Here is a 25995-nt window from a genome sequence, read left to right as displayed (position 1 = left end):
TCATCCCAGTACACCAGCCCTGAAGAAGGCATCTACATTCATGACCTGAAGAAAGTCACAAGAAAGAGCACTCTGAGAGCCCCGACAGCAGGTGAACTGGTTGCTCTGCCTGCATTCCACCTCCCCTCCCTGTTACCCTGGCCGTGTGATGGGGCGGCTGACACCTGATTTACAGTCCCGCCCCTGCACCTGCTCCCATCCCGGCTCTGTGCAGACTCTGCATGAGTAAATGGGCAAGTCAATTCTCTAGGTCTGTTTTCCCATATGTAAAATGGGAAACAAGACCCATGATTTCATAAACAAATATAAACATCAAAGAAGGAAAGAAAACAACACAGGGACAGCATGTGCAGCAGGCACACACGTGCTTCTCACGTGGAAACGCTACCAGAAATTCTCCAAAGCCACAGTCTGACTCAGCTGCAGGCAGGACCTTTGCCTCCTTTCAGAGAGAAAAGCTGGCCTCAGTCATGTGGGACTCTGCATTCCGGGTCTCCTTTTTTTCTTTGAGGTACATTTCTCATCAGTCATTCTTTCAGTGCAATTTTTTTTTTATATTGAAAATAGACATTTTATATTGTTTGTACAAGGAACAATTTCAAAATACAAATCTTATAATATGTAGATATAAAAGACAGGATATAAATATAAATGCACATCTATAGAAAAACGTCACCAAGGTAAGTTTTCTTCTTCCTGAATCCTTAAATCTAGAGGATCCACTAGGCACGGTCTCTCTCGGCTCCCTTTCCGTGCACGCAGAGCACCTGGCCGAGAGAAGGTTTTACAAGCTGAAATGCTGGTGCCATCCTTAACACCTCCCAATCCAGGAGGAGTCTTGTAGTTCACTTGCAGCCTCGGGTGTGTTTCTTCTCTTTGTAACCTGCAGGTCAGGGTGAGGAATGGGATTGAATCGCGTGGACAAGCTGTCCTGAATAAATGTCACGATGAAATAAAAGCCCTGATAGGAAGCCCTGAGGCCTTCACTCCCTCCCGGGTAACTGTTGATGGCTGGGACTTTGGGAACTGGGCCTTACACCCAGGGCAGGCAGGTAGACAGCGGGCATCTGTCCTGAGCCCAGAGAACCCACCGGTAAGGGCGATGCTTGAGCTGGGCAGTCAGTAAAATGATGGCCGGATGTTTCCTCACCCTGGGGGTCTTTCCCCTGGGGCCAGCGCCCCAAGTCTTCCCTAGGTCCTTTCTGGCTGGAGAAGAGCTGGGCCTTCACTGCGGCCTCTCCTGGCCTCGGCGTTCCCAGAGCCTCCTGAGCCATGCGGGTGGATTTCCGTGTCCTCCCCTCTGGCATCTGCCCCCGTGGTCATCGGCGCACTCTCCATGCTCTCCATCTCAACACCGGGTGTCTGGTGGGCTTGCCTGGAAAGTAGGATAATTGACCGAGGAGAGATTGTGTCAACAAACAGTTCATTTCGGACACTCTGATGGAGTGCCTCCACTCACAGGCGGTCTTTAGATCGTATTTTGGATTTCACCCCTTTGTCCACCAAGTTTTACCAGCACTGTGGGGGCAGCTCTACCCGCCTTGCCAACACCCTGCCAAAAGGCAGTGGTTCCAGTGCCAGGTGCCATGGGAGGAGAGAATGACGAGGAGCCTGGCCAAGCCAATATTGACAGTCCTGATAAAAGTGATGTCATGGTTATAAAGTTCACTCAGTCATGTCCAACTCTCTGCGACCCCATGGGCTGTAGCCTACAGGGCTCCGCTGTCCATTGGATTTTCCAGGCAAGGGTACTGGAGTGGGTTCCCATTTCCTTCTCTAGGGGATCTTCCCGACCCAGGGATTGAAGCCAAGTCTCCTACATTGTACACAGAGAGTTTACCATCTGAGCCACTAGGGAAGCCCTGACATTTATTTAGTAAGTGTTAAATAAATAAACAAATATATTAATCAGTTCTTGAGAAGCCAGGAGTAGGGGATGCAGAGAATCTTAACACCACGCCTCCCCACCTGTCACTGGATGTGTGTTTTAGGTCCTGAGTAATCCATGCGGACCTATGGATTACACAGTCTGCCTCCTGAGAAGAAGCAATTTTCAGGACATTGTCGAGTCAACACCTGAGCTCCGTGCAGTGAGGCCTAAACTATAAATCAGAACTCTAGGCCAGTTTACAAAACCAATTTTCTAAAACCCAATTTGTTGAATCACTAATCTACCTAATAACCAATTTGCAAATTAATCAGCTTACAAAAAGAATCAGCTAACCATAAAGCCAAGTAGCAATGTTATTATGCTTGCTACTGCTGCTAAGTCACTTCAGTCGTGTCCGACTCTGTGTGACCCCATAGACGGAAGCCCACCAGGCTCCCCCTTCCCTGGGATTCTCCAGGCAAGAACACTGGAGTGGGTTGCCATTTCCTTCTCCAATGTGTGAAAGTGAAAAGTGGAAGTAAAGTCGCTCAGTCGTGTCTGACCCTTAGCGACCCCACGGACTGCAGCCTACCAGGCTCCTCCATCCATGGGATTTTCTAGGCAGTTATTATGCTTACCAGTCCTTAAAGATACGTTCATGACTATTACCATAAATACAATCAGTGAATATTGATGTACTCTTTTTAGGAGCATGTTTATTGGCCAAATTTATCAAATTTACAAATTCTTTTTAAGAATATATTTTAATGTCTTCTTTAAAAAGATTGTGTATTTATTCTTTTTTAATATCATCAATGAATATATTCTAATTATATCTCCTAAGAATAATTCTAAATACATTTTATGTAGAAATTATTTAACTGTAATGATATTCTTAAAATCCTTTTAAAAGTCATTTTCTATTTCACAAATATTTTAGCATTTAGGGGAATTTTTTGATGAATTTTTAAGTAAAACATCAGCCTTCTTTTCTTGATTTCTAGGCTATGACATTTATGGCATTTCTTTTTGGTTAGGGTGATATTAATAGCTTTTGAAATTGTGTGAGAATATTTTGATGTGTGTGAGTATTTTGATGTGTGTGAATATTTTGGCTTTGCAGTGCCATTTCATGGAATATTCATTTTGTCAAAGTTAGGCTCGAAGAGTAGTATAATCTTTATGTTGATATAGTGTTTAGGAAGAAATTTTTGTGACTAGTGATTAAAAGTTTAGTTTCAACACACCTGATATGTCTGGAACAGCCATATCACTATGGAATGATAAAATACTGGCTACCAGCTGATGGAAGTACAGAGTCAAGGCTAATATGCTATTTGAGGCTTTTATGAAGGAATGGTAAAAATGCCTAAAGATTAGGAAAATAAAAGCTGAAATTTCAGCAAGTGGCAGAAACGGTCTTGCCAGCAATGCTGAAATATAGAATTTCTAGTATTAGAAATGCCAAAGTTAACATGTATGAGCCTATTTATGGGCACGTGTGTCTGTTTTTAACAAGTACATTCAAGAACAATCCGTAAATATATCATACAAATTGCACATCCATCAAATCAGTTACTTGGCACATTCTTTCCTTCTGAATTGGCTTTTGGTGAATTGGCCCCATGCCGTCCATTGATTTCTGGCTGCCTGGATTCTGACCAGTGACCTGCAGGCTGCCTTTGGACAGCAAAGGGAACAGGCCTGACTCCAGTGACCACTTGGCCTGGACACTCCTTTTGCCCAACACAGAGTGGGTAGAAGCACCCACATCTCCAGCCAGGAAAGAGTCTTTCTTGGCAAGGGTAGACCTATGTCATCAGATGCAACCCTGCTCTTGGGGGAAGAAGCATCTTTTCCAGCGTGGGTCTACTGTGCTACTCACCTTGACCTCAGGCAACGTACCAGAAGAGACACCAGGCACACCCCAAAGAGCACGGCGACAGCTGTGGAGACGGCCGCTGGAAAGAGAGCAGAATGAGTTGGCATCCTGCTCAAAGTCCCAGCATTCCTGAGCCTGAAAATTCTGTAGTTTACGCTTCTGCAGAGAGATCCAGATGCCTTCCCAACCAGCTCACAGTTACTAACAGATCCTGAGATCCACGCTGTTCTGTCTGTTCTACATCAGGGCAGAGAGGACACTCCTTTCCCGCCAACACAACCACAGTGGTTGTCTAGGAGTTGTTAGGGAGGGTGGGACCTTCATGTGGAAGCAAGAGGGCTGCTCCCAGGGGCAGGTGAAACAGTACTATTTTTAAAACACTTGTTTCAATTAGAAGCTGCCAGATTAGATTAGATTAGATTTGGCCAGTTTGCCTTAATATTGTGAAATCTCCCTGCAAAAATCACCAACGTGCCCTGTGTCTAAGATGACAATCTGGGGCTTCCCTGGTGACTCAGTGGTAAAGAATTCACTTGCCAGTGCAGGAGACATGGGTTTGATCCTTGGTCTGGGAACATCCCACTTGCTGCAGAGCACCTGGGCCCAAGTACCACAGCTACTGAGCCTGCACTCTGGAGCCCAGGAGCCACAACTACTGAAGCCCGCAGGCCCTAGAGCCCTGCTCCATGAGGAGCAAAGCCACTGCGAAGAGAAGCCTGAGCACTGCAACTGGAGAAAAGTGCACACAGCAATGAAGATCCATCACAGCCAAACTAAACTAAACTAAAAAAAAATTAAGATTACAACCCAAACAACTGCGGACCCAGGAGTCTCACTGTGGCCCAGGAGGCATATTGATCACCTGGGGCCTTGAGCTTTTCAGACCTGCGCCTAGACAGACAGCCACAACCGTGTGTGCAAGGACTTGGCCTTAAACTAGAACTGTCCTCAAAAACGGCTAGAGATAAGATGAGGGAACATACCCAGATTTCTGCAGAATAGGACAGGAAACGGCAATGTGTAACGGAGGCTTCAGAGAAGACCATTACTTTTGACTCTAATTTCACTTCTAGAAATGTATTCTAAGAAAATGGGAAATGCATACACAGGAGTATGCATTACTAAAGCAACTAAAGCATTGTTTAAAATAATTTTTAAAATGTTAATCTAAATCTCTTATCAGTAGACAGTTAAATGAAATGTGACATACCCATACAATGGAGTATTATTCAGCTTTTCAAAACTTTTAAATCTACATTTGTTAATACAGAAAGATGTCTACAAAGTCTTAAGTGAAAAAGCTGGTTGAGATAAAAATGAATAAAAGAATTTCCAGTAAGCCACGTATGTGTCCGTATACACAAAATAGTCTTGAAGAATATATGCTAAGTATTAAGTAGTTCTTTGGGCTTGTAGATAACTTTATTTTCTTTTTTTAAAAGTTTGCATTCCCCCACCCTGATCTTTTTGCAATGACGCTCTAATCAGAAGAGACACTAAAGTTACAAAAACAAGACTACTTTTATTTACCTAAGTAAATAAAACTTAGAAAAGCTATTCCAAAAGAAGTAAGAGAAAACATGAGAAATTAGTGAACGTTGTTCTGAGTTTCTAGATTTAATATTAATCATCATTATGCCTAAAAGACAAATTCCTTAGCAGAGATGTTATACCCTCCAGTAAAGTCTTCCTTCACATTGACTAATTAGGTGGGCATGCATTTACTGTTCACGGAGAGATTTATTGGAAAAGGCAAGCTGATGTTAACTTTAGTTCCACTTTCACAATGCTGCTTCCTGTTTCTTACTGAGAATAGAAGCTGCAGACTCAGACTCAAGCTCAAAAAGGGGTCCTGAGCCAATGATATGACAAAGCAATTTGAATTCAGCCCCTGGAACTCAGACGTTTGGTTTCTTCCCCAGTTATTTCCAGGCAAATGTAGTAAAGAAATTGAAACAAGAATCACTAAATTTAGTAAAGAGATTGAAACCAGAATCACCAAATTTAGTGAAGAAATTGAAACCAGAATTGCCAAAACAATGGATTAATGCATCGACTGTCATATTTTCCACACTTTTTCTAGCAGGGTGCATGGGTTGGAGAAAAAGGAAAAGAGATTTGATGACACAGAGACGGGAGGAGGATTAGCTTGAGAGAGGAAGGAGAAGATGGATTATTGCACAGGAGGCCAGAAGGGCCAGGAGCCCCTGCCTTGCCTTCAGCCTACGGTGATGTTGGGTCTGCAGTGGAGAAGACAGCCGAGGTGGCCAGTGGACCATGTTCAGTGCGGGTGAAGGAGTCCTCTGTAACCACAGTGAGGTACCACCTCATGCCAGTCAGAATGGCCACCATCAACAAGTCTACAGATAATATTAATTTGAAAAGATATGTGCACCCCAGGGTTCATAGCAGCACTATTTTCCAAATCAAGACATGGAAACAACCCAAATGTCCATGAACAGATGAATGGATAAAGAGGTGGTATTTATGTACAACGTAATACTTCTCAGCCATAAAAAAGAATGAAATTCTATCATTTGCAGCAGTGTGGATGGGTCTAGAGTATATTATGCTTAGTGAAATAGGTCAGAGAAAGAGAAATACTGTATGATATCACTTATATGTGGAATCTAACAAATAATACAAATGAATGTATATGTAAAACAGGAACAGACACAGAGAAAACAAACTTGTGGTTACCAAAGGAAAGAGGGAAGAGAGAGGGACAAATTAGAGACAGGGGATTAACAGATATAAACCACCATACATAAAATAGATGAGCAATAAAGATATACTGTATAGCAGAAGGACTTACAGACAATTATCTTGTAATAACATGAATGGAGTATAATCTACAAAAATGCTGCACACCTGAGACTAACGTATTGTTGTAAATCAACTATACTTCAGTTTTATAAAAGTGTTCTCTATGCATATCCAGGGAATCACCATTTCTTGGCAGTACCTACAAACTAGCTCAGTCAGACAGTAGGGTATCTGACATGCTATGTGCCTGCGTTTGCTGAAGGCAGTTATGAAATGAGAATGTCAACACCTTGGTCCCTGGCAATGGTTTCTCTTTTGTGTCTTCCTGTACTGAGCACGTAGGAAGTGCTGGGTTCAGAGTAGGTAATCAATAAATACTTAATTGATGGAATTAAATCATTAACCTTCTGCAAGCTAAAGAACTGGAAAAGGTCGGTTTTCATTCCAATCCCAAAGAAGGGCAATGCCAAAGAATGTTCAAACTACCACACAATTGCACTCATTTCACGTGCTAGCAAGGTAATGCTCAAATTCCTGCAAGCTAGGCTTCAACAGTACCTGAATCAAGAACTTCCAGATGTACAAGCTGGATTTAGAAAAGGCAGAGGAACCAGAGATCAAATTGGCAACATTTGTTGGATCATAGAAAAAGCAAGAGAATTCCAGAACAACATCTGCTTTATTGACTACACTAAAGGCTTTGACCATGTGAATCACAACAAACTGTGACAAATTCTTAAAGAGGTGGGAATACCAGACCACCTGATCTGTCTCCTGAGAAATCTGTATGCAGGTCAAGAAGCAACAGTTAGAACCAGACATGGAACAACAGACTGGTTCCAAACAGGTGAAGGAGTAGGTCAAGGCTGTATATAGTCACCCTGCTCATTTAACTTATATGCAGAGCACATCATGCTAAATGCTGGGCTGGATGAAGCACAAGCTGGAATCAAGATTTCCGGAAGAAATATCAATAACCTCAGATATGCAGATGACACCACTCTTATGGCAGAAAGTGAAGAGGAACTAAAGAGCCTCTTGATGGAAGTGAAAGAGGAGAGTGAAAAATCTGGCTTAAAATTCAACATTCAAAACACTAAGATCATGGCATCTGGTCCCATCATTTCATGGCAAATAGATGGGGAAACAATGGAAACAGCGACAGACTTTATTTTCTTGGGCCTGAAAATTATTGTGGATGGTGACTGCAGCTATGAAATTAAAAAGCACTGCTCCTTGGAAGAAAAGCTATGACCAACCTAGACAGCATATTGAAAAACAGAGCCATTACTTTGCCGACAAAGGTCCATCTAGTCAAAGCTATGGTTTTTCCAGTAGTCATGTTTGGATGTGAGAATTGGACCATAAAGAAAGCTGAGTGCTGAAGAATTTTTGCTATTGAACTGTGGTGTTGGTGAAGACTCTTGAGAGTCCCTTGGACTGCAAGGAGATCAAACCAGTCAAACCTAAAGGAAATCAACCCTGAGGCTGAAGAATTGATGCTGAAGCTGAAGTTCCAGTACTTTGGCCACCTGATGAGAAGAGTCAACTCATTGGAAAAGACCCTGATGCTGGGAAAGATTGAAGGTGGGAGGAATAGGGGACAACAGAGGATGAGATGGTTGTATGGCATCATTGACTCAGTGGGCATGAATTTGAGCAATCTCTGGGAGATAGTGAAGGATAGGGAAGCTTGGCATGCTGCAGCCCATGGGGTCACAAAGAGCTGGACAAGACTGAGCGACTGAACTGAACTGCAGCTGAAGGACATGTAAAGTGCCATTTGCATTTAATGAGAAATCTGCATGTTGTTGCAGGTTAGGACCACTTCTGGCACAAGATAGGAGCTCACTTTGTATCGTTTGAACAGACGAATGATATGATATAAAGGTAGCTCCCTTTAAAGGCTGAGCATGTAAACTACAGCAGATGTACTTCTGCTCTGAAAGATGAGCCCTTCCCCTCGGGTGTACGAAATGGACATGGCAATGTAAACACTGTCGTAGCTGACATTCTATCCTTTTGTTTTACAACCAGGAATCTTCAAAAATAGCCTAGGTAAGGAGCAGAGACAGACATTGGAATAATTGAATAAGGTTATTGATTAAAAAGAAAGGCTGCCAAGTGAGTGCATAGATATAGAAGACCGTGAAATGAGGACCATTTCCCTCAACATGCGCTGAAATGTTAGAGCCCTCAAACTCCAATGAGCATTTGCTCACTCACTTATGGAACATCTACTATTTACCATTTTGTTGCACTAAAAGAGCCACTTTTAAAAGTTGCGAAAGGGACTTCCCTGGCCGCCCAGGGGTTAAGACTTCCCCTTCCAATACAAGGTGTGCAGGTTCAATCACTGATCGGGGAGCTAAGACCCCACATCCCTCGGGGCCAAAAACCCAAAACATAAAACAGAGGCAATATTGTAACAACTTCAATAAAGACTTTAGAAATGGTCCACATCAAAAAAAAAAAAAATCTTTAAATACATAAAAGTCATGATAATCATTTACCTAATTCATTTTTTAAGAACTGATATTGGTAATACCAGTGGACTGATTAAAACATTACAGTAATATCTACTGAGCAACTGCTATGGTAAAGCATTATTTATATCATCTTCCAAAGATGATAAGTCAGTGACTTATTCCTGCAGAAATAGGAGCCCCTACAGATGCCCAAGGTGTCATGAGTGCCTCTGCCTCTTGTGCCCGGTGGGACACACTTGTGCCCGGTGGGTCCCAGGTGGTTGGGATTGTGTGTGACTGACATACTTTGAAGAAACTGTCCATCACTAAGTATTTCTAGACACCTAGCAGGGTTTTAGTTTTAATTCCTATTTTCTTAACCGATAAAACTTAAATGGATCTCATTTTCATGTCTTTGCTGACTAGGCCTGTCTTATAGTTAGTGTTACATTAAGCAGTCTGGAAGAAAGAAATCTTATTCATGCCACATAAAAGATTTAAAGTGTTTTTTTTTAAATCTCTGTATTTCCACAGTTCCTTGAGCAGAGCTATCTTTGCCTATTGTAGGTATTCAGTTCATGTTTATTATCTGGCACTTTAGAATAAGGGAGAGAATTTTTGATATTTTAATCCAGTGAAAGTCATGAACTAGCAAGAAATACAGATTAGATCTCATAATAAAATAGTTTGGAAATCCACACTGGAAAAAAATGGCCCTCAAATTTTGTAGGATTTTTTTTCTTTCAGGTATACTTATACATGGGCTTTCCAGCTGGCTCAGTGGTAAAGAATCCATGTGCCACTGCAGGTGATGCAAGAGACTGGGGGGTTCAATGCCTGGGTCGGGAAGATCCCGTGGAGAAGGAAATGGCAACCCACTCCAGTATTCTTGCCTGGGAAATCCCGTGAATGGAGGGAGCCTGAGGCTACTGTCCACGGAGTCACAAGAGTCGGACATGACTTAGTGACTAAACCAGCACCACTACCACTCTTGCACCTGTGCAAAGTGACATAAGGTTTTCCGATTAGTCCTCCTTTGTTACATAGCCCAAGAATGTAGGGAACCCCAAGGCCCAATAGGGGTTTGGCTGGATAAATTGTGGCAAATCCATATAATAGAATATCCTGAGCTGTTGGAAAGAATGAGGTGAGTTTTTCATCTATTGATATGAAAAAATTTCCAAGACATACCATTAGGTAAAGACAAGGTGCAGAATAGTGAACATGATATACCTAACTATATTGTGTGTCTTCGACATGCTATTTACAAACTGACTCCCTCTGAAGGACACCCTGAAATCTGATAGCAGGAGTTCCTGCCTGCCTGCAAGGGGACTTTCAGTCAGAGATGGGCTTTTTACTGTACAGCCTTTTGTAACTTTTAATTGTTAAGCCCTGGGCAAACAGTAACAGTTCAAGAAAATGACTAAAAAAATGTAAAAGTCTGTAGAAAGATTAATGTAATATGTGACACAAGGAGAAAAATTTGGTCAGCTCTGTTACTTATTGGCCAACTCTTAAATGATAAACATACTTTTGTTTCAACGTCGTTGTCCATTAAATGCCACAGTTTTTCCATGAAAACACTCTCCAGAGAGCCTTTTAAAAATATCTTGCATTGGCATATGTTTCGACTGTTCTTAAAACCATTCTAATCAACTAAATGCAAAAACGACCAAAGCCACTTGGTTTTTTCCCAGAACACACTTGATGAAGATAAAATATAACTACAAAAACTTGAATCTTTCTCTAGCCAGGAAACTTGTGAATAGAAATTAAAAATTAATTTTTGTCTGTGTTGAAATAGTTTTTTTCCTTCACTGAAAACTTGCATTTCTCCCTGCTCCTGTTTCCTCCCCTCTCCTTTTTTCTCTCTCTTTTCCCTTCCTCTTCATCTTTCATTCTTCCAAGCACTTTTCCGTTTTCCTCCTTATACTCTCTGGGACTTTCTCTCCCTCCCAGCCTTAAAGTCGTGTGTCTTCTGTAAAGATGCCTTTAATACCATGAACGCGAACTTCTTGCTGTTGAGTGTATAGTGCTAGCTCCCTGTGAAAGATAAGTGCGTCTCATGGCAGAACATCATTTAATGATGTTAACTGGTTTTCCGGTGGGTCCTGAATGACAGTCTAGCCCCGACTTGGTAGGCCTGAACAGCTGCACGAGGGGGCCCTGTGGTGCACCAACCCTGGCTTCTGTACCAATTGCCTGACAGTGAGAACCTACCAACATTAAGATGAATAGCCAACCTAGAATTCTGCACACACTGTAAACAGTGCAGTCAGGTAACTCATCTACACGGAGACACTTCTGAGAGTGAAAGGGGCAGCTGTTGGTGACCACACTGGAACAGCAGGAGTAAGTCAGGACCATCCAGCACCCCAGCACTGAGGTTCCCTGAACATAGACACCACCACTTGATGCAGATAAAATATAACCACAAAGGACCAAGGAAAATACTCACCAGTCACAACTCTGGGATTGTACTGATATGCACCTGCAGGGAAGAGATTACAGCTCAGTTATTGCCACGGTCCTGAAGGCACTAAATTCTCTAAGCAGGAGATTCACAGCCAGCAAAATCAGACTCACTTTAGCATAGAACCAGGATCACTTGTTTCCATGCTGAGCCATGCTTAGGAATCAGAGGCGCATTTACAGAACATGCATATTACCCAGAGAGCGTGCCCCCATCCCTCACACCGTGATTCCAGATGGCAGAAAGCTTCTCTGTCCTCCCATGTCAGGAGGAGGCAGATCTTAATCAGATTCGCAGCAAAGGCTCTGCCATGCGGCTTAATGTGGAGGGAGACAGTTCTCTTCCCTCTGAAGTAGGGTGGAGCATAGAACACAGGCCAGAGTGAGAAGGCTGTGGCAGAGAGCAGGAGGCAGAGGGTCACGCAGTCATCCTGATTTTGGATTGGATGGTGTGATGTGATCGGCCTACTCTGGATCTGCACCCGCGTCTCTCCTCCAGCAGGCAAAGCCAGCACTAACCGTGCGTGTCCTGCAAGGCCGGGTGTGTGTGTTCCGGAACCTTGGCTGCTGTCTGAGCTGGGACGGAGGTGGTCTCCTTACTGACTACCCCTGTGGTTACCACAGGAGGAGCTGTGGACGGCAGCCTGGAGCCTGGTCCAGTAGTTGGCCTTGTGGCCACTTTGGTGTCTGACTTGGAAGTAAGATCTGGCTCTGCAGGGGAGTGCAAGACATGGACAATGAAAACATTGAGAACAGTGTCTTTTCTCAGCTTCAGAAGAGAGTGGACCAACACCTTCTCCCGTGAGCCCACCCCGGCCAGCCCTCTCCCAGCAAACTCCTCCACAGCTCTGGGGGAAGATCCCTTGAGTGGGTAACATCTTCGTCGGTTCCGAATGGCCAAGAGGCTTTTGTGGACACTAGCGGATTTATGACTACTTATCATGGGCCACACAAGCTAACGATCTCAAAGATTTGAGTAGAATCAGGCACTGGAGAAGTGGTTACCAGGAGACCCAGCTCAGACAAACAAGTGGAACAGGCGATTTCCCTGGCTGTCCATTGGATAAGTATCCACCTGCCAATGCAGCAAACGGGGGGGTTCGACCCCTGGTCTGGAAAGATCCCTCCTGCTGTGGAGCAACGAAGCCAGTGCACCACAACTGCTGAGCCTGTGCTCTAGAGCCCACCAGCCCCAACCACTGAGCCCGTGCTCTGCACCAAGAGAAGCCACGGCAGTGAGTAGCCTGAGCCCCCCAACTAGAGAGTAGCCCCCGCCCACCACAGCTAGAGAGAGCCCTCGCATAGCAACGAAGAACCAGTGCAACCAAAAAGTGAATGAATAAAAATAATTAAGAAAAGTGGAACTGTACTTGCCAAAGACATCAGGATGCTAACTTTAGTTTACTTTTTACATACTTGCACAAAACTTTTGAAATAAGGGGAACCTGGGGTTCAGCCCATCTGACCTTTCGAAAGGGAACCTGAGGGATGCATCCTGGCCTGGTGCCCATCTCTGGGAGGAGGCTGAGCTGCCTGCCTTGCGTTGAGGTCCTTGACCTCCCAACCCTCACTAGCCAGCAGCTGCCGCAACCCATAGGGAGCAGTGGCACAACCCTGCTGTTCTGTTTCCGTGGTGAGTGGGTCTTTCAGCGTGATAATACAGTCCTGATGAGCTCAGCCCTGGAGGAGAAGCTGTAATCGCACATCCTGGGCTATCCGGCCCCCTGTTGGGGCCTCTGCCCCACGCTCTCCCAGTCACGTGCGCCGGAGGAGTCATCGTGCCCTTTCACCCTCTCTCGGCACCTCGTAGGGCCCAGGCAGTCTGCAGACCATGCTCCCCCGGACCTGGAGCAGGCCCATGAGGTGCCCCTGGCCACAGCACACACCCTGGAGGTTACACTCACACCTGAGATTTCCCTGCGTGGCTGCAATCTGCCAAGTGCTTGGGGCGTGAAGGCCAGGCTGAGAGGGAAGTCCCTCGAGCCAGGTGTGACTCAGGTCAAAGGGGTTGTGGGCACCCCAGCCTCTTCTTGTTTGTCATCGGCTCAGTAACTGGAAGGAAACCCTTGCTCCACCTTTCCACCTTCCCTTCAGCAATGGTTCTCAGCCGTGGTCCCCTGAGGGTCCCAGGAGAGCTTCTGGAACCCCAGTAACCAGGTGCCCCCCAGACCACCCAGAGTTCCAGGAGATCTCAGTGAGCATCCTCAGCTAAGAACTGGCTCTCGAGGGAGGCGGCCCGAGAAGCGCTGTCAACCACTGTGGGATGGCTCCTCCTGGAGGGAAAGGAGGAGACGGGGCCAGGAGCAGCCTGGCACTGGGGCTTCCCTGATGGCTCCATGGTAAAGAATCCACCTGCCGATGCAGGAGACACAGGTTTGATCCCTGGCCCAGGAAGCTCCCACATGCCTCTGGGCAACTAAACCTAGACGCCACAACTAGTGAGCCAGCGCGCTGGAGCCCTCGAACCACAACTCCTGATCCACGAGCTGCAACTTCTGAAGCCCGGGCGCCTAGAGTCTGTGCTCCCACAGCAAGAGAAGCCACAGCAATGAGAAACCCATGCACCGCAACTCAAGCATAGCCCTTGCTCGCCGCAACTAGAGAAAAGCCTGAGCATCAACAGACACCCAGCACAGCCAAAATAAATAAATAAAAACCTCACACTGGGTAATGGGCCACAGAGAATCAGGAGTCAAGAGAGGGTGTCAGAAGACACAGGGCGAGTTTTGCCAGGATATTTTGCACCCAAGAGCTCAGATTTTCTTAACAGTGCAGAGGAAACTAGGGTAGTTTGCCTAAGACTCAGCCACAATGCAGAACCCCGGCAGCTTTGTGCAAGCGTGTGTGCCAAAACGATCACGGGTGGGGTTGTTGGCAGATGGTGTGCTTGGGTCTCTCCCGGTTCTGCACGTCTTGCCAGTGGAAGCGCCATCTTTTCAAGGATGCTTGGATGGCCTTGGCAGGTGGAGACACTACCTCCCCCTGGAGCACAAGGCAGATGTGTTCACACCAACAGTAAAACATCAGGTTCCTGCTCAGGCTCCGTCCTCTCCAGGGATGTCCGCCGCCCACACGGGCACCTGCTTAGGCCTGTTTAAGGCACATGTGGACGAGGGGCTTGATGGAAACTGCCGGTGGCCCTGCTGCCTGCAGTGCCAGGCAAGAGAGTCCTCCGTCTCTGATCCAGGAGGGTTGGGTTTTCTGCCAGTGCCCATGAGGCCCAGGAAGGCTGATTTGCAGGGTGGGCAGAACCTCAGCCCCAACCCCCCATTCTCGAAGCTACGCATCTACCACAAAGTGTGATCTGGCCCAGTGAGAGTGGATTTTAAACCATTATGAAGTGTGCACCCGTGAAGCCTGGTTGTCCGGCAACTTCGGCTTAAAAGAAAAAATGAAGCTAATATCAGTTCTTATCCTTGACGTGAATAAGGGGTGTCTGTGGTGGAACCCCAGCAGTGGTCCACGGATCTGCAGGCTCTCTATGGACCTCAGGGTGGCCGGGGATGTGAGTCCTGAGAGAGTCTGTGGCATTCCTACCTTTTCCGGAGGGGGTGGGGCTCTCTGGCTCTGGGGTCAACCCTGTCGGCGCTGCTGTGGAGGGTGGCCTTTGGTGACTCAGGGAGGGGTCTCCTAGAGAGAGGATAACCACATAGCATTTATGATCCCAAGGGTGGAACCTGGACTGGCTTCAGAACTGGATGTAGATAAAAGAATAATAATAATAAATGCATAATTTAAATAAATAATACATTTATAATTTAAAGTGGACACATCTGGCCGCCCAGGCCTGGCCAGACACACACGAGATAAACAGCTGTTCGTCCACAGTTCCCAGTGCAAACAGACTGCACAAGTTCAGAGGCAAGTGTCTTTGGCTAGAAAGATAGCAATGACATCAACTCAGCTTTGTAACACTGGCTTTTGCATGAGAAAACAAATGATTCCTCAATGGATTGTTTTTGGCACAAGTTGTTGGGGAAATCATGGAGGGAGCGGTTAGTAGTAAAAGGTGGGGCTTTGGGGGCTAAGACCTAAAGGTTCCTCCAGTCTTTGGTTCTAAACATCTATGATTCTAGGCTTACCCCCATCCTTCATTCCCCCCGCCCCACCCTGCAACCCACCCCGTTCAGTTCAACATCCTTGATTCATTCACCCAGGGGAACTGGGATGTTGAGGAAATGCCCATTCTCTTTACAGTAAGAAGCCCTGAATTTCGCCCCTGGGACTACAGTTCCAGTGGGTCCCCGGGCTAGACTGAGGAAGACAGCCGTGCTCTCCCCAAAGTTACTGCTCAGACCTGGCCTCACCCAGCCCATTCCCATGGGCCCAACGGTCCATGCGGTGGGCACCCTGTTCCCAGCCCAGCGATGCCTCTGCTACAAGCAGAAGGCTTGCCTGGCCTCTGAGCCCTGCACGGTGGCCACGCGGTGGCAGGGCAGGGGCACAGGGTGATCTCAACACTACAGATTCAATAGAGAGACTGGCTTTTCAAGGAGTCCCCCAGCCATGAATCTGCTCTTGAACACCCCCATTTGTCTGCTTTTCCGGGAAAGGAGCTGAGAATGTCCACAAATGTTACATGAGAACGCATCCCACCTGGACACACACCATGTGTGCAGTAACTATTGACCGCATCCTTCTCTTGGAAGACTATGGGTTGCTCTTTCCTTCTCTAGAGTACAGAGCTTAGTCTTCCTGAAAATAACACTGCTGGCTTCCACTCTACGATTCTTTGACTTCTGGCATGGTTATCCAGTTGTGGATTTTTTTTTTAAGGTGGGGGAATTCCATAGATCTCTCCTCATTCTTGGTCTGGAGCTCTGGCTGGATCCCAGGTAATGTCTGGACCAGGAGGTCTCTGCTCCATGGGTCTCCCCACTTCTCTCAGGGCAGGTATCAACGGGGGAGGAAGGGCAGTGGTTTCCCTGTGGGCTGTCCCCTGGGGAGGAATCGGGCAGCCCTCCAGGGAGCAAGGTGCTGTGAGCAAACACCTCTGTCTGTAGCCCAGTTCTTGCTTTTGTGATCTAAAGCACTGATGGTAATAATAGTTAATATTTACCAGTTTGCTTACTCCTCCTACAACCCACAATGTTGAAAGGACCTGATGAATCAGGCCCATTTTCTTGATGAGGAACCAAGAGATCAAAGACATTGAGGCCCTTGCCCAAGGTCTCATGGGTGGTTATGTGGCAGAGCCGGGATTTGGATCCGGGGATTTGGATCCGGAACTATGTGACCCCAAAGCCCACGCAGTTCCCCCTCTTTGAGCTGTGTTTAGAGGCCCATTGGTTTATTCAGCCTCAGTCCTCAACCCAGATGGGTAGGCCCCCTCATCAGCTGCCCAAACTGCGGTCTGCTCTCTGCATGGCCGTGGCAAAAGGGGCTGAGGGACAGTGCTGGGACAGTCACTTACTGATGCACTTGAGGTTGGGAGTGGTCCAGTGGGCGACTTTCGCGGTCTCGTTAAACACACACTGGGTCAGGCTGGAGGTCCCAGCTTTACGCTTGAAGCCAGAATTACAAACATACCGCTCCCTGGAGTTGATGCTGTAATTCTTGACCTGGATGTCTGCATGCTCCACGGATGTGGGAGTCGGGCAGGTGATGCCTACAGAAGTGTAGACGAGAGGGAAGATGTGAGCAGACTGCAGCTTGCTCTGCGGGATGCTTGGGTGGAAGTCAGTACCTTTAAACCCGAGGGACCCTGGGGATCCACCCCCCAGATTCAAGCACGTGGAAGATGTTGAGTAAGGGCGCCCACCATCTAGAAGTGGTCCAGGGTCTTTCTTTGGGAGCCAGCCACTGAGCATCACTAGTGCCCGCGGGTCATCAGTGGGGGCCCCTCCCTGTCCTCCACCCCCTGTCTCCAGCCTCCGTATCGTTTAAACATGTCCACCTCTGTCTCTCTCCTACCCTGCCTTTCTTGCCTGAACAGCAAAAGGCTCCAGATTGCTACCTTTAACAAGCCTTCCATTTCCACAAGGCAGCTGGCATCATCTTCATTCCTTAAAAAGTTTATGTGTTTATTTCTTTGGCTGCGCCAGGTCTAAGCTGTGGCACTCAGGATCTTTAGTTGTGGCGTGTGAGATCTTTAGTTGCAGTATGTGGGATCTAGTTCCCCCACAGGGGATGGAACCCGGGCCCCACCGCATTGGGAATGTGGAGTCTTACCCACTGGACCACCAGGGGAGTCCCCAGCAGCATCTTTATAAATGCATATTTGATGACTTCACTTTTTCCTGGTTGCCCACTGCTGTCTTTCCTAAGCTGAGTTTAATGTCACTTTCTTAGGAAAGCCCTCCCTCACCCGAGTCCCAGAGTTCTGTGACCTTTTCCTCTGCAGTGGGTTCCATCCACAGCTGTATTTAAGACGCAGAGCCTTGAGGAAGGCTCTGCTGGCCCCGTCTGCCTCTCCAGCTACTCTTGCCTCTGGCCACACTGGCCTTTGGCCCATCACCACCCCCCATGCCTTCACCATGCCCCCCTGCCTTTCCCCACCCCACCCTTCCTAGCTTAGTTCAATGCCACTTCCTCAGGAAAGCCCTCCCTCACAAGGGTCCTCAGTTCTTACAAGGTGAGGACCCAGCCAGGTTACCACCTTTCCTTCAAAGCGGCCTCATTTAAGACTGAGTCCCATCCAAAGCCAGGAAGAGTCTATTGCAGCTAAAGTTTCAAAGCAAGATTTTCCTGTAGCCACTTGAAACAACTGTATGATTTCTTAATGCTCTTTTCCCATCAGTTCAGTACATTATTAGGTTTTCTTGTGCATGGAAGAGATGGGAGAACTAGTTTCTGAGGGCAAGCCTCGCATATGTAGGGCTGTCGAGGTGGCTGAGAGTGGGCTGTGCTGGAGGAAAAGTCCCACGGAGGGAAATTCCTCAATAGCATTTGCCATCGTCCTGAAGCTTCCCTTCTCAGTTACTGAAGGGTGTGTTTGTGCCGAGTGGCTCGTTGGTTGGGTGCCTGGCTGCCCACAGCTGCCTGGGGAGCTGACTTCTGGGTTCCAGGGTGGGAAATGAGTAAGTCTCTGCTGAGCAGCTGGAGCGTCATGAGGGTTCGGACTCAGGCAAGAGAAGTGAGTGAAGTAATCTTTCTGCCAGGGAGGGACTCTGAGGGGAAGACTGAATGTAGAGCCAGTTGGATTCACAGAGTGGAGGAGGAAGGCGCCCTAACTGTCTCCTGTGCCAGGGGTCAGCAAACTAGGGCCCAAGGGCCAAATCGAGCCTGCCATCTACTTTTGCCAATAAAGTTTTATTGGCACACAGCCTTGCTCATTTGTTTATGAAGATTGATGCTTTCACTCTGCAACAGCAGGACTGAATTGTTGCAACAGAGATCTAAATTATTTACTTCCTGGCCCCTTTCAGGAACAGCCTGCCCCAGGCTATGTAGCCTTAAAACAAACCACTGCCCTTGTTACTAAGGCCAGCTGAGTGAGTCAGCACAGAACTAGTGCAGTCCTCGGAGTTACTGAGGTTGACAAGATTAATACTGCCCCGCATAAAAAGAAACACGGCCCCACATGGCAAAACTCAATGTAAGTCAGAAGACAAATGACCAAATTGAAAAAACCCTGCATTTTCTATCACATAGGGTTAACTTCAATCAAAAGACTGCCAATCCCAAGGAAAAATAGGCAAAGAGTATAAACTGGATCTTGACAGAAAAGGAAATACAAATGCTCTTAAATATATTTTTAAAATACTCAACCTCAGTCATAATGAAGGAAATGTAAAATAAAACTACCTAAGACAGTGCTTTCAGCTCCCAAGTTGGAATAGAGCCAGAAGCTGGTTACTACACCATTACTGGCATGTTGCTCATACAGCCCCAAGTGAGACATACTTGCAATCTAAATACCCATGCATTTTGACCCTGCAATTCTGCTCCCAGGGATTTCGTTTTACAGCTATATCTGTATTCCTGTGAAATGTTGTTACAACACTTATGCATATACCCTTGAACTCAGCAGTTCCACCTCTAGGATTTGCCTTACTGGTGTATTTATGAAGTGAGTGTGTACAACATTGTCCATTAAAATAGCCAGTAAATTACCCTGTATGTCGTCAATAGGAGAAAAAATAAATTACAATAGAGATTATAGCACCACTGTACCATGAAGTCCTACCCAGCTCTTTACAATAGAGATTAGAGGAAAAAAAGAAAGTTATGCACTGACGTGGAGAGATTTCCAGGATAAACTGTTAGGTTTGGAAGAAAAGGAACAGAGCACTGTGTATTATACACTACCCTCAGTGAGAAATGAAGCAATACATATATCCAGCTTTTTATTTATACATAACATCTCCAAAAGTATACACAAGAAACTATTCACACTGGAGGTGACGCAGCTGAGAGACAAGACTGTTGCCTTTTCATGCTTTCTGAGTTTTTAATGGTTTTAATGCTTTTGAAATATTTTGTAATGCTCTATTTCTTCTGATGTGTACACAGGTTTGTTTTTTTTTTCCATGATATATGCTGGGGTAACAATCAAAATAGCTAACAACCAGACAGTGGCCTGATTCAGACTGTTATGCCCTGAGTCCGGTTCCCCCATACTGGTAGAATAAGACACTCGCAGCAATGCAAAAGCAAGAATGGGGTTTATTTCTAGCTCGAGCTAGGGCTCATGCCTCCTCCAGCGCAGTGGAGTGGGACAAGAGCCCCGAGCCCAGGTCACAGCGGTTTTTATAATCTCAGGTTACATAAGCACCTATTTCTGTTCAAAAGATCAAGCTGGCAGAAGCTCATTGGCCAGTTCACGCATGCACGGAAGCTCATTGGCCAGTTTATATGCGCGCGGGGTTTTTCTGGGGGATTTCCCTTTTTACTCTGATTGGCTCGACTTTTGGCGCCGGCGGGACTTTTCTAGGGAGGAGTTTCTTAATTTTTGGCGCCGGCGGGATCTTCTTAGGGAGGAGTTTCTGTGGACTTAGCCTCCACCCTCTCTCCAGGAAATCAAAACTTAGGCCTAAGCAAGGTCTCAGGCCTATCCTGGCTACTCAGATGTTAGGGCTCCTAACATCTCCCCCCTTTTCTGTTGTTCAAACGGAGGAATCTTCCTCCGTGGGTAGAGTTTGATCCAGGGATCTTTAGTTCTATGAGCAGCAAGCAAAGTACAGAAGCAAAAATGCATTACAGGAACATCAAGTTCTACATTAGGTCACAGCGTCCAATCTGAAATCACACCCATAATATCATTTTTCAGGATATCTGGGAAATAGTTATTTCCCAGGATGTCTGAACCATAGCTACTCTATTTTGACTTTTAATAGTAAAAATTTTTTTAATAGCCAAAGCAGATGTCACCATTAATGACGTCAGTGTTTTTCTAGGTATGAGAAGATGCAAGAATGGGAACTCATAAAACCTTTTTCTGAAAAGATCTGACTATCTGAAGGCCTGTTCTGCCAGTTTTTTCAGAGCACAGAGTGCCTCATTCCTGATTTTCACCCTGAACTTCTTTCAGGGGGTGTTGCAGCAGCTTGCAATGGTCGTGACGTAATCTTTGTAGAGGCAGCTGGCAAGTACCAACTTCCAGTCAGCAGGGTCCCTTCATAGCCACATATCTGACCATGTGACACCATTTCATGGCCATTGTGTCCCGCGTTGCTGGGAAGGCTCATTCCCAGGTCTAGGGAAGCGATGGGCCACTCAGTGTGCTAAAACTGGACCAGGCCTTGCAAGTAGCAAAAGTCTCTGGACCACTGTCTCACTAGCCTCCTGGTCCAGGAAAATATTCCCTCTTGTTGCTTTTTCTCATACCCAGAGTCACATTATTACAATTATTGATCTCATATGGAACTGCATATCAGCATTATATCACAGTCTCAGTGAAACAAGTGACATAGAAAATAATATAGCCATAGCTAGCAGTTAAGAGTAAAATAAGAATTATAAGTCAAGAACTTTTCTTAGATAAAGCCTGGTATACCCCAAGTCACCTGACTTCATTTGTTAAATGACTATCCGTTCCGTTCTGTCGCTCAGTCGTGACCGACTCTTTGCGACCCCGTGGACTGTAGCCCACCAGGCTTCTCCGTCCATGGGATTCTCCAGGCAAGAATACTGGAGTGGGTTACCGTCTCCTTCTCCAGGGGATCTTCCCGACCCAGGGATCGAACCCGGGTCTCCCGCATTGGAGGCAGATGCTTTAACCTCTGAGCCACCAGGGAAGCCTATAGCCTGGTGTTAATCTCCTGGTTGTACATTATGGAGCATCTGACCTTTATCTGAAGATTGGTTACTGAGATAAGCTTTAGAAACTAACCTAGAGTGTCCTTTTTAATAACTTAATTAAATCTTTTAGCAGTATCACATAACAAGGAACTGTTTCAGCCATGAGTCTTAGTAAACACTAGACATTAACAAAACTAGAAACTTAATTTAACAATTAACAAGCTTAATATTCCATGATTTTTCATTATGGAGGCATTAACCCTGTAGCCAGGAAGGCTTTAACCCATCACATAAAAAATGAGGTTTGTCAGGGAGCTGAGAAAAGCCAAGCAGCCATCTTGGATTTCCCATAGCCCTGACTCTGATTTCCAGCTATTGTTTTTCATTTTCCAATTTAGAAGCAGACTTTTGCCATGGTTTAAGGACATTAGGATGGCACAAGTCTAACAGAGTTTTTGTATAAGCAGAATGAGCTTTTACATGTCTACAAACCCGACAATTGGATTAATTTCTAAAACTAGCATAGGATCAGGCCTATGGTAAAAAAGCATTTGATTTATATGCAGAGGTCTAAGAAGTCAAGAAAACATTATAAATAATCATACGAATCAGGTCCAGCATCTTGGGCAAGCTGTCTACCTCTGATGTCGTCGTCTTCTCATCCTGGTGTAGTGTAGTTTCTTCTGAAAAAAGTCCTTCCATCCAGGTTGGAGACAGTCCCTTAAATTATGTCTTTTTTCCAGTCCTAGTTGCAGGTCATAAGGCATCTGATCTTCATCCAAAGATAGATCACTGAGACAAGCTTCAGAAACAAACCTAGGGTGCTCTTTAAGAACTCAACCAAATCCCATATTAATATCACATAACAGCAAAGATCATTCAGGAAATGAGTCTTAGTAGATACAGACTTCCATTAACAAACTAGGATTCAACATTCATTGAAACATCTTTTTCTCCCTAAAATCACTCTCATTTCTACCAAATATAACCAAATTAAGACTTGTTTACAAAATAAATCTGTTCTCAATAAACTTGACCTGATTATTTATATAACCATAGACTTTTCTTTTCTTTTTTTTTTTTTTGCTGAAACTTTTATGGAGTCTCAAACTTAACTTTAAGACCTTTCAGGGTTAGAGAAAGTCATCTCAAAGGCTTATCACAGATTTTGCACAACAGAGGTGAGTGAATTCCTCCCTTTCTTAAGGTCTCCCAAACTAAGATTTCTGTACCTGTTAGTGAGATAACCTTCTTAGTTTATCTGATAAAGTTACTGGAAGCCTAAGAGTTTCCAGTCTCTGAAGGGGTCAGACAGAGAAAAATGTTAAATGCTTCAATTTGTCTATTAAATACCATTTTACCAAATTACTGTTAAGTCATAATTAAAACACAGATTCAAACCAGTAATTTTTCAGAAACCATAAAAGTTATAAGCATATTTGCCAGTTCATTCGGTCCTTTTGTTAACCTTTGTACAGTCATCAGGTTTCTCACTAGAATCTTTTAATTTCTTACCCAGTTCAGAAACTTGTATTTATCTAAAAGTCCTTTTTATAAATCTTCTGGAAGAGGAAGCATTTTCACAAGAAACTTGGTTAGTGCTGTGACAACACTTTAAGATAGTAATCAGAATTACGGCAATATTTTACCTGAATATATCAGAATTTATATATAAATTGTTTCTAGGATATCTGTATTATTAACATTTACCATACAATATACCCGAGACTTATTATTCACTTGACAGTACTTCCCATGTACTTTAACATGGAAGTTGAACCCAATTAGTATAGTATCTCCCTTTGGGATGTTTCAGGGGCCCTCTGAAGCATCCCAAAGTCAGCTAGAAGCCAAAAGTGCTTCATCAGATTGATTTAGGAAGTTTTGTCAACAAATATCAGAAAGGTTTAGAACACTCAGTCAGATGGGATTATAGGTCACTGAAACAATAGCTATGCACTCAGCCATAGTAACAATATAGGATTTCAGAGGCAAATATAGAACAGACCATTTAAGAGGCAAATAATCTTAAATCTATTGTCAAATGCAGTCTAACATCTCAAGAAAACATTTGTTTATACACAAAACTCTTTCCTTGGGGTCCACTTTCCACAAAACCATTTTATCACTTTCTGTACCCATTTGTTCTCCCATCCTGAAACAGCCAACTGTAAGTCAGACCTATTACCTTTTTCCTTCATAAAATGTAACTTCATTATTCATACCTTCTTTACTGAACACACACATCTTACTTCCCTTAAGCAAACAAGAATTGACCTTTATATTAGCATTCTATAGATTGATGAACATAAATACCAGTGATAACTTAAAAAATTTTAGCAAACATCTCAGGATGGCATCAAACATTATTTGTTAATAGTCTAAAATCTTTAGTTTTTCTGTAAGTTAGTATTCAGTAGTGAATGTTTCAGAACCTTATTTTATTTGGAAATGACCTAGCTATTCAATAAACTTTTGTTACTTAATTTAGCACAACCTTAGAAATTCAGGTTACCAAAATCTAGAGAAACTGTTTTAGACAGACATTTTTAATCTTAATAGAGTTTATCTAAAAGCTCTTGTCTCATTTACATTTCTTAGAAGTTTTTTTTTTTTTTTTTCACTCAAGGTAATTTCTTTGTCGACAAACTTGTAACAGATATATTTAATTTACACTGAACCTAGGTACAATGAAAATATTCTACTTAATGTTAATTACTCTAAGACATGTCTATATTAGATAGATCAACAAACATTAATATCAGGTATTTAATACTGAATATTTTCCACTTTACTTGAACCTGGAATTTGTAAGCGCTTACCCTTTAAGCCAATTAAATAGAGCTCATTTACAAATTAACTTCAAAAATATTACTCAGAGACCAAGACATACCAAGACAGACACAGTGCGAGTCTTTAGTCATGACTTAGACATGACAATATAAAATTTACTAGTTTATAAAACAGTTGGACCGATTCTATAGGGGGTCGGCGGAGGGACCCCATAAACAATAAAAGGGCATAAGGAAGGAGAGTCACCCAGTCCCCGCCAGTCTCTATTGCCAATTTTGCCAGTGTTTCCTTTAGGGTCCGATTCATCCTTTTTACTTGACCCGAGCTCTGGGGATTGTATTCGCAGCATAATTTTCATTTAATCTCCATAGCCAACACCAATCCCTGAACAACTTTATTTTAGCCAAATTCCTTGGTCTCTGGGCAGCTGCTCGGAGGCCTGCCATAAGAGTCTGGCGGTACACTCGGAGATGCTCCCTACCTTCTGCGCGCTCAAAGTCCCACTGGGGCCGGGTCAATGGAAATCCCTCATCAATTAGGTTCGGCTGCAGGGTGGGCCTCCCGTCCACACCCCGGACATGTTTCCGAGCTTCCGATAGAATCCTTTCCCTTTCTTCCATGGTGAAGAGCACCTGTAACAGCTACTGACAGTCATCCCAGGTGGGATTATGGGTGAAAAGGATAGAAACAAAAGGCTTTATCCATGCTGGTGGGTTTTCCACCAGATCTTGCCAGACCAGGATATAGGGCATCTGGTCCGGGTGGCCGGAAGGGCCGGGCATGAGAACCTTCCCCCAACAGCCCGGATGGTGGGCAGGCTGAAGGTTCCCTCTCTCGGCCACCCGACATTAAAAGTGGGTCACTCCGAGGAGCAGAGCGTCACCAGCTTATTCCTCTTCACTAGCAGAGACAAGTCTCGCGCCCTAGATTTAAAGTTAGAGAAATGATCCATCATGAGGGAGAGCGGGGTAGAGCTTCCTTGACCCATGACCACAGAACAGATTATGGCAGAGAACAGACACAGGAGAGACAATGCCGGCACACACGATAACACGACAAACGGAGGACAGACAAACATCCGCCGAAAACACACTACTAGGTCTCTGAGACCTCTGAGGCTTCCTGCAGTTTAAAGTAACCTTACCAAAGGGCGTCCACCGCCCACCAGATTCCGGATCGGGAGAGACCTCCCTCCTCTCTCCCGCAGAGCCAGCTGCCTTCCAGCGCGAATGCTGGGCCTCGGCCTTATGCCGGCTATGGCGATCAATTCGCCCCTGACCTTGCAGATCCAGCTGCCTTCCAGCGCGAATGCTGGGCCTCGGCCTTACGCTGGCTACGGCGACCAATTCGCCCCTGAACAGACCTTGCAGATCCAGCTGCCTTCCAGCGCGAATGCTGGGCCTCGGCCTTACGCTGGCTACGGCGATCGCCCCTGAACAGACTTTGCACCGGTGCTATAATCAGCCCTCCTCCAGGCTGATGAACCCCTTCTGCCGGGAGAGCGTTATTCTCCCCAGTCAGAGGGATCCCGGACGAGCCCCCAAATGTTATGCCCTGAG

At 45.2% G+C, this 25995-nt stretch overlaps 1 protein-coding gene across 6 annotated transcripts in view; it reads right to left on the bottom strand.

The window, feature by feature from the left end:
- IL15RA (interleukin 15 receptor subunit alpha) overlaps window positions 1-25995 on the bottom strand; it is a 44882-nt gene continuing 18887 nt past the window's right edge. Inside the window, exons 2-8 of one of the 6 annotated variants that reach the window (XR_016039201.1) lie at window positions 16875-17069; window positions 14999-15091; window positions 11981-12172; window positions 11448-11480; window positions 3756-3831; window positions 1092-1375; window positions 5-883 (exon numbers count right to left, since the gene is read on the bottom strand). Coding sequence is in view for 5 of the 6 variants with exons in the window: in XM_055426946.2 (XP_055282921.2) it covers window positions 1192-1375; window positions 3756-3831; window positions 11448-11480; window positions 11981-12172; window positions 14999-15091; window positions 16875-17069 (773 nt within the window). In the remaining variant the exon portion in view is untranslated. Of the gene's footprint in view, window positions 1376-3755; window positions 3832-11447; window positions 11481-11980; window positions 12173-14998; window positions 15092-16874; window positions 17070-25995 lie in introns of all 6 variants that reach the window. The other 5 variants (XM_088844207.1, XM_055426946.2, XM_088844208.1 and 2 more) reach the window with 5 other exon arrangements.

The sequence above is a fragment of the Moschus berezovskii genome, chromosome 15, assembly GCF_049115385.1.
Source record: "Moschus berezovskii isolate FMDL1 chromosome 15, NW_MosBer_1.0, whole genome shotgun sequence".
Lineage (NCBI taxonomy): Eukaryota > Metazoa > Chordata > Mammalia > Artiodactyla > Moschidae > Moschus > Moschus berezovskii.
Note: the sequence above shows the minus strand (reverse complement) of the source record. Positions and strands in the feature narration are given on the sequence as shown.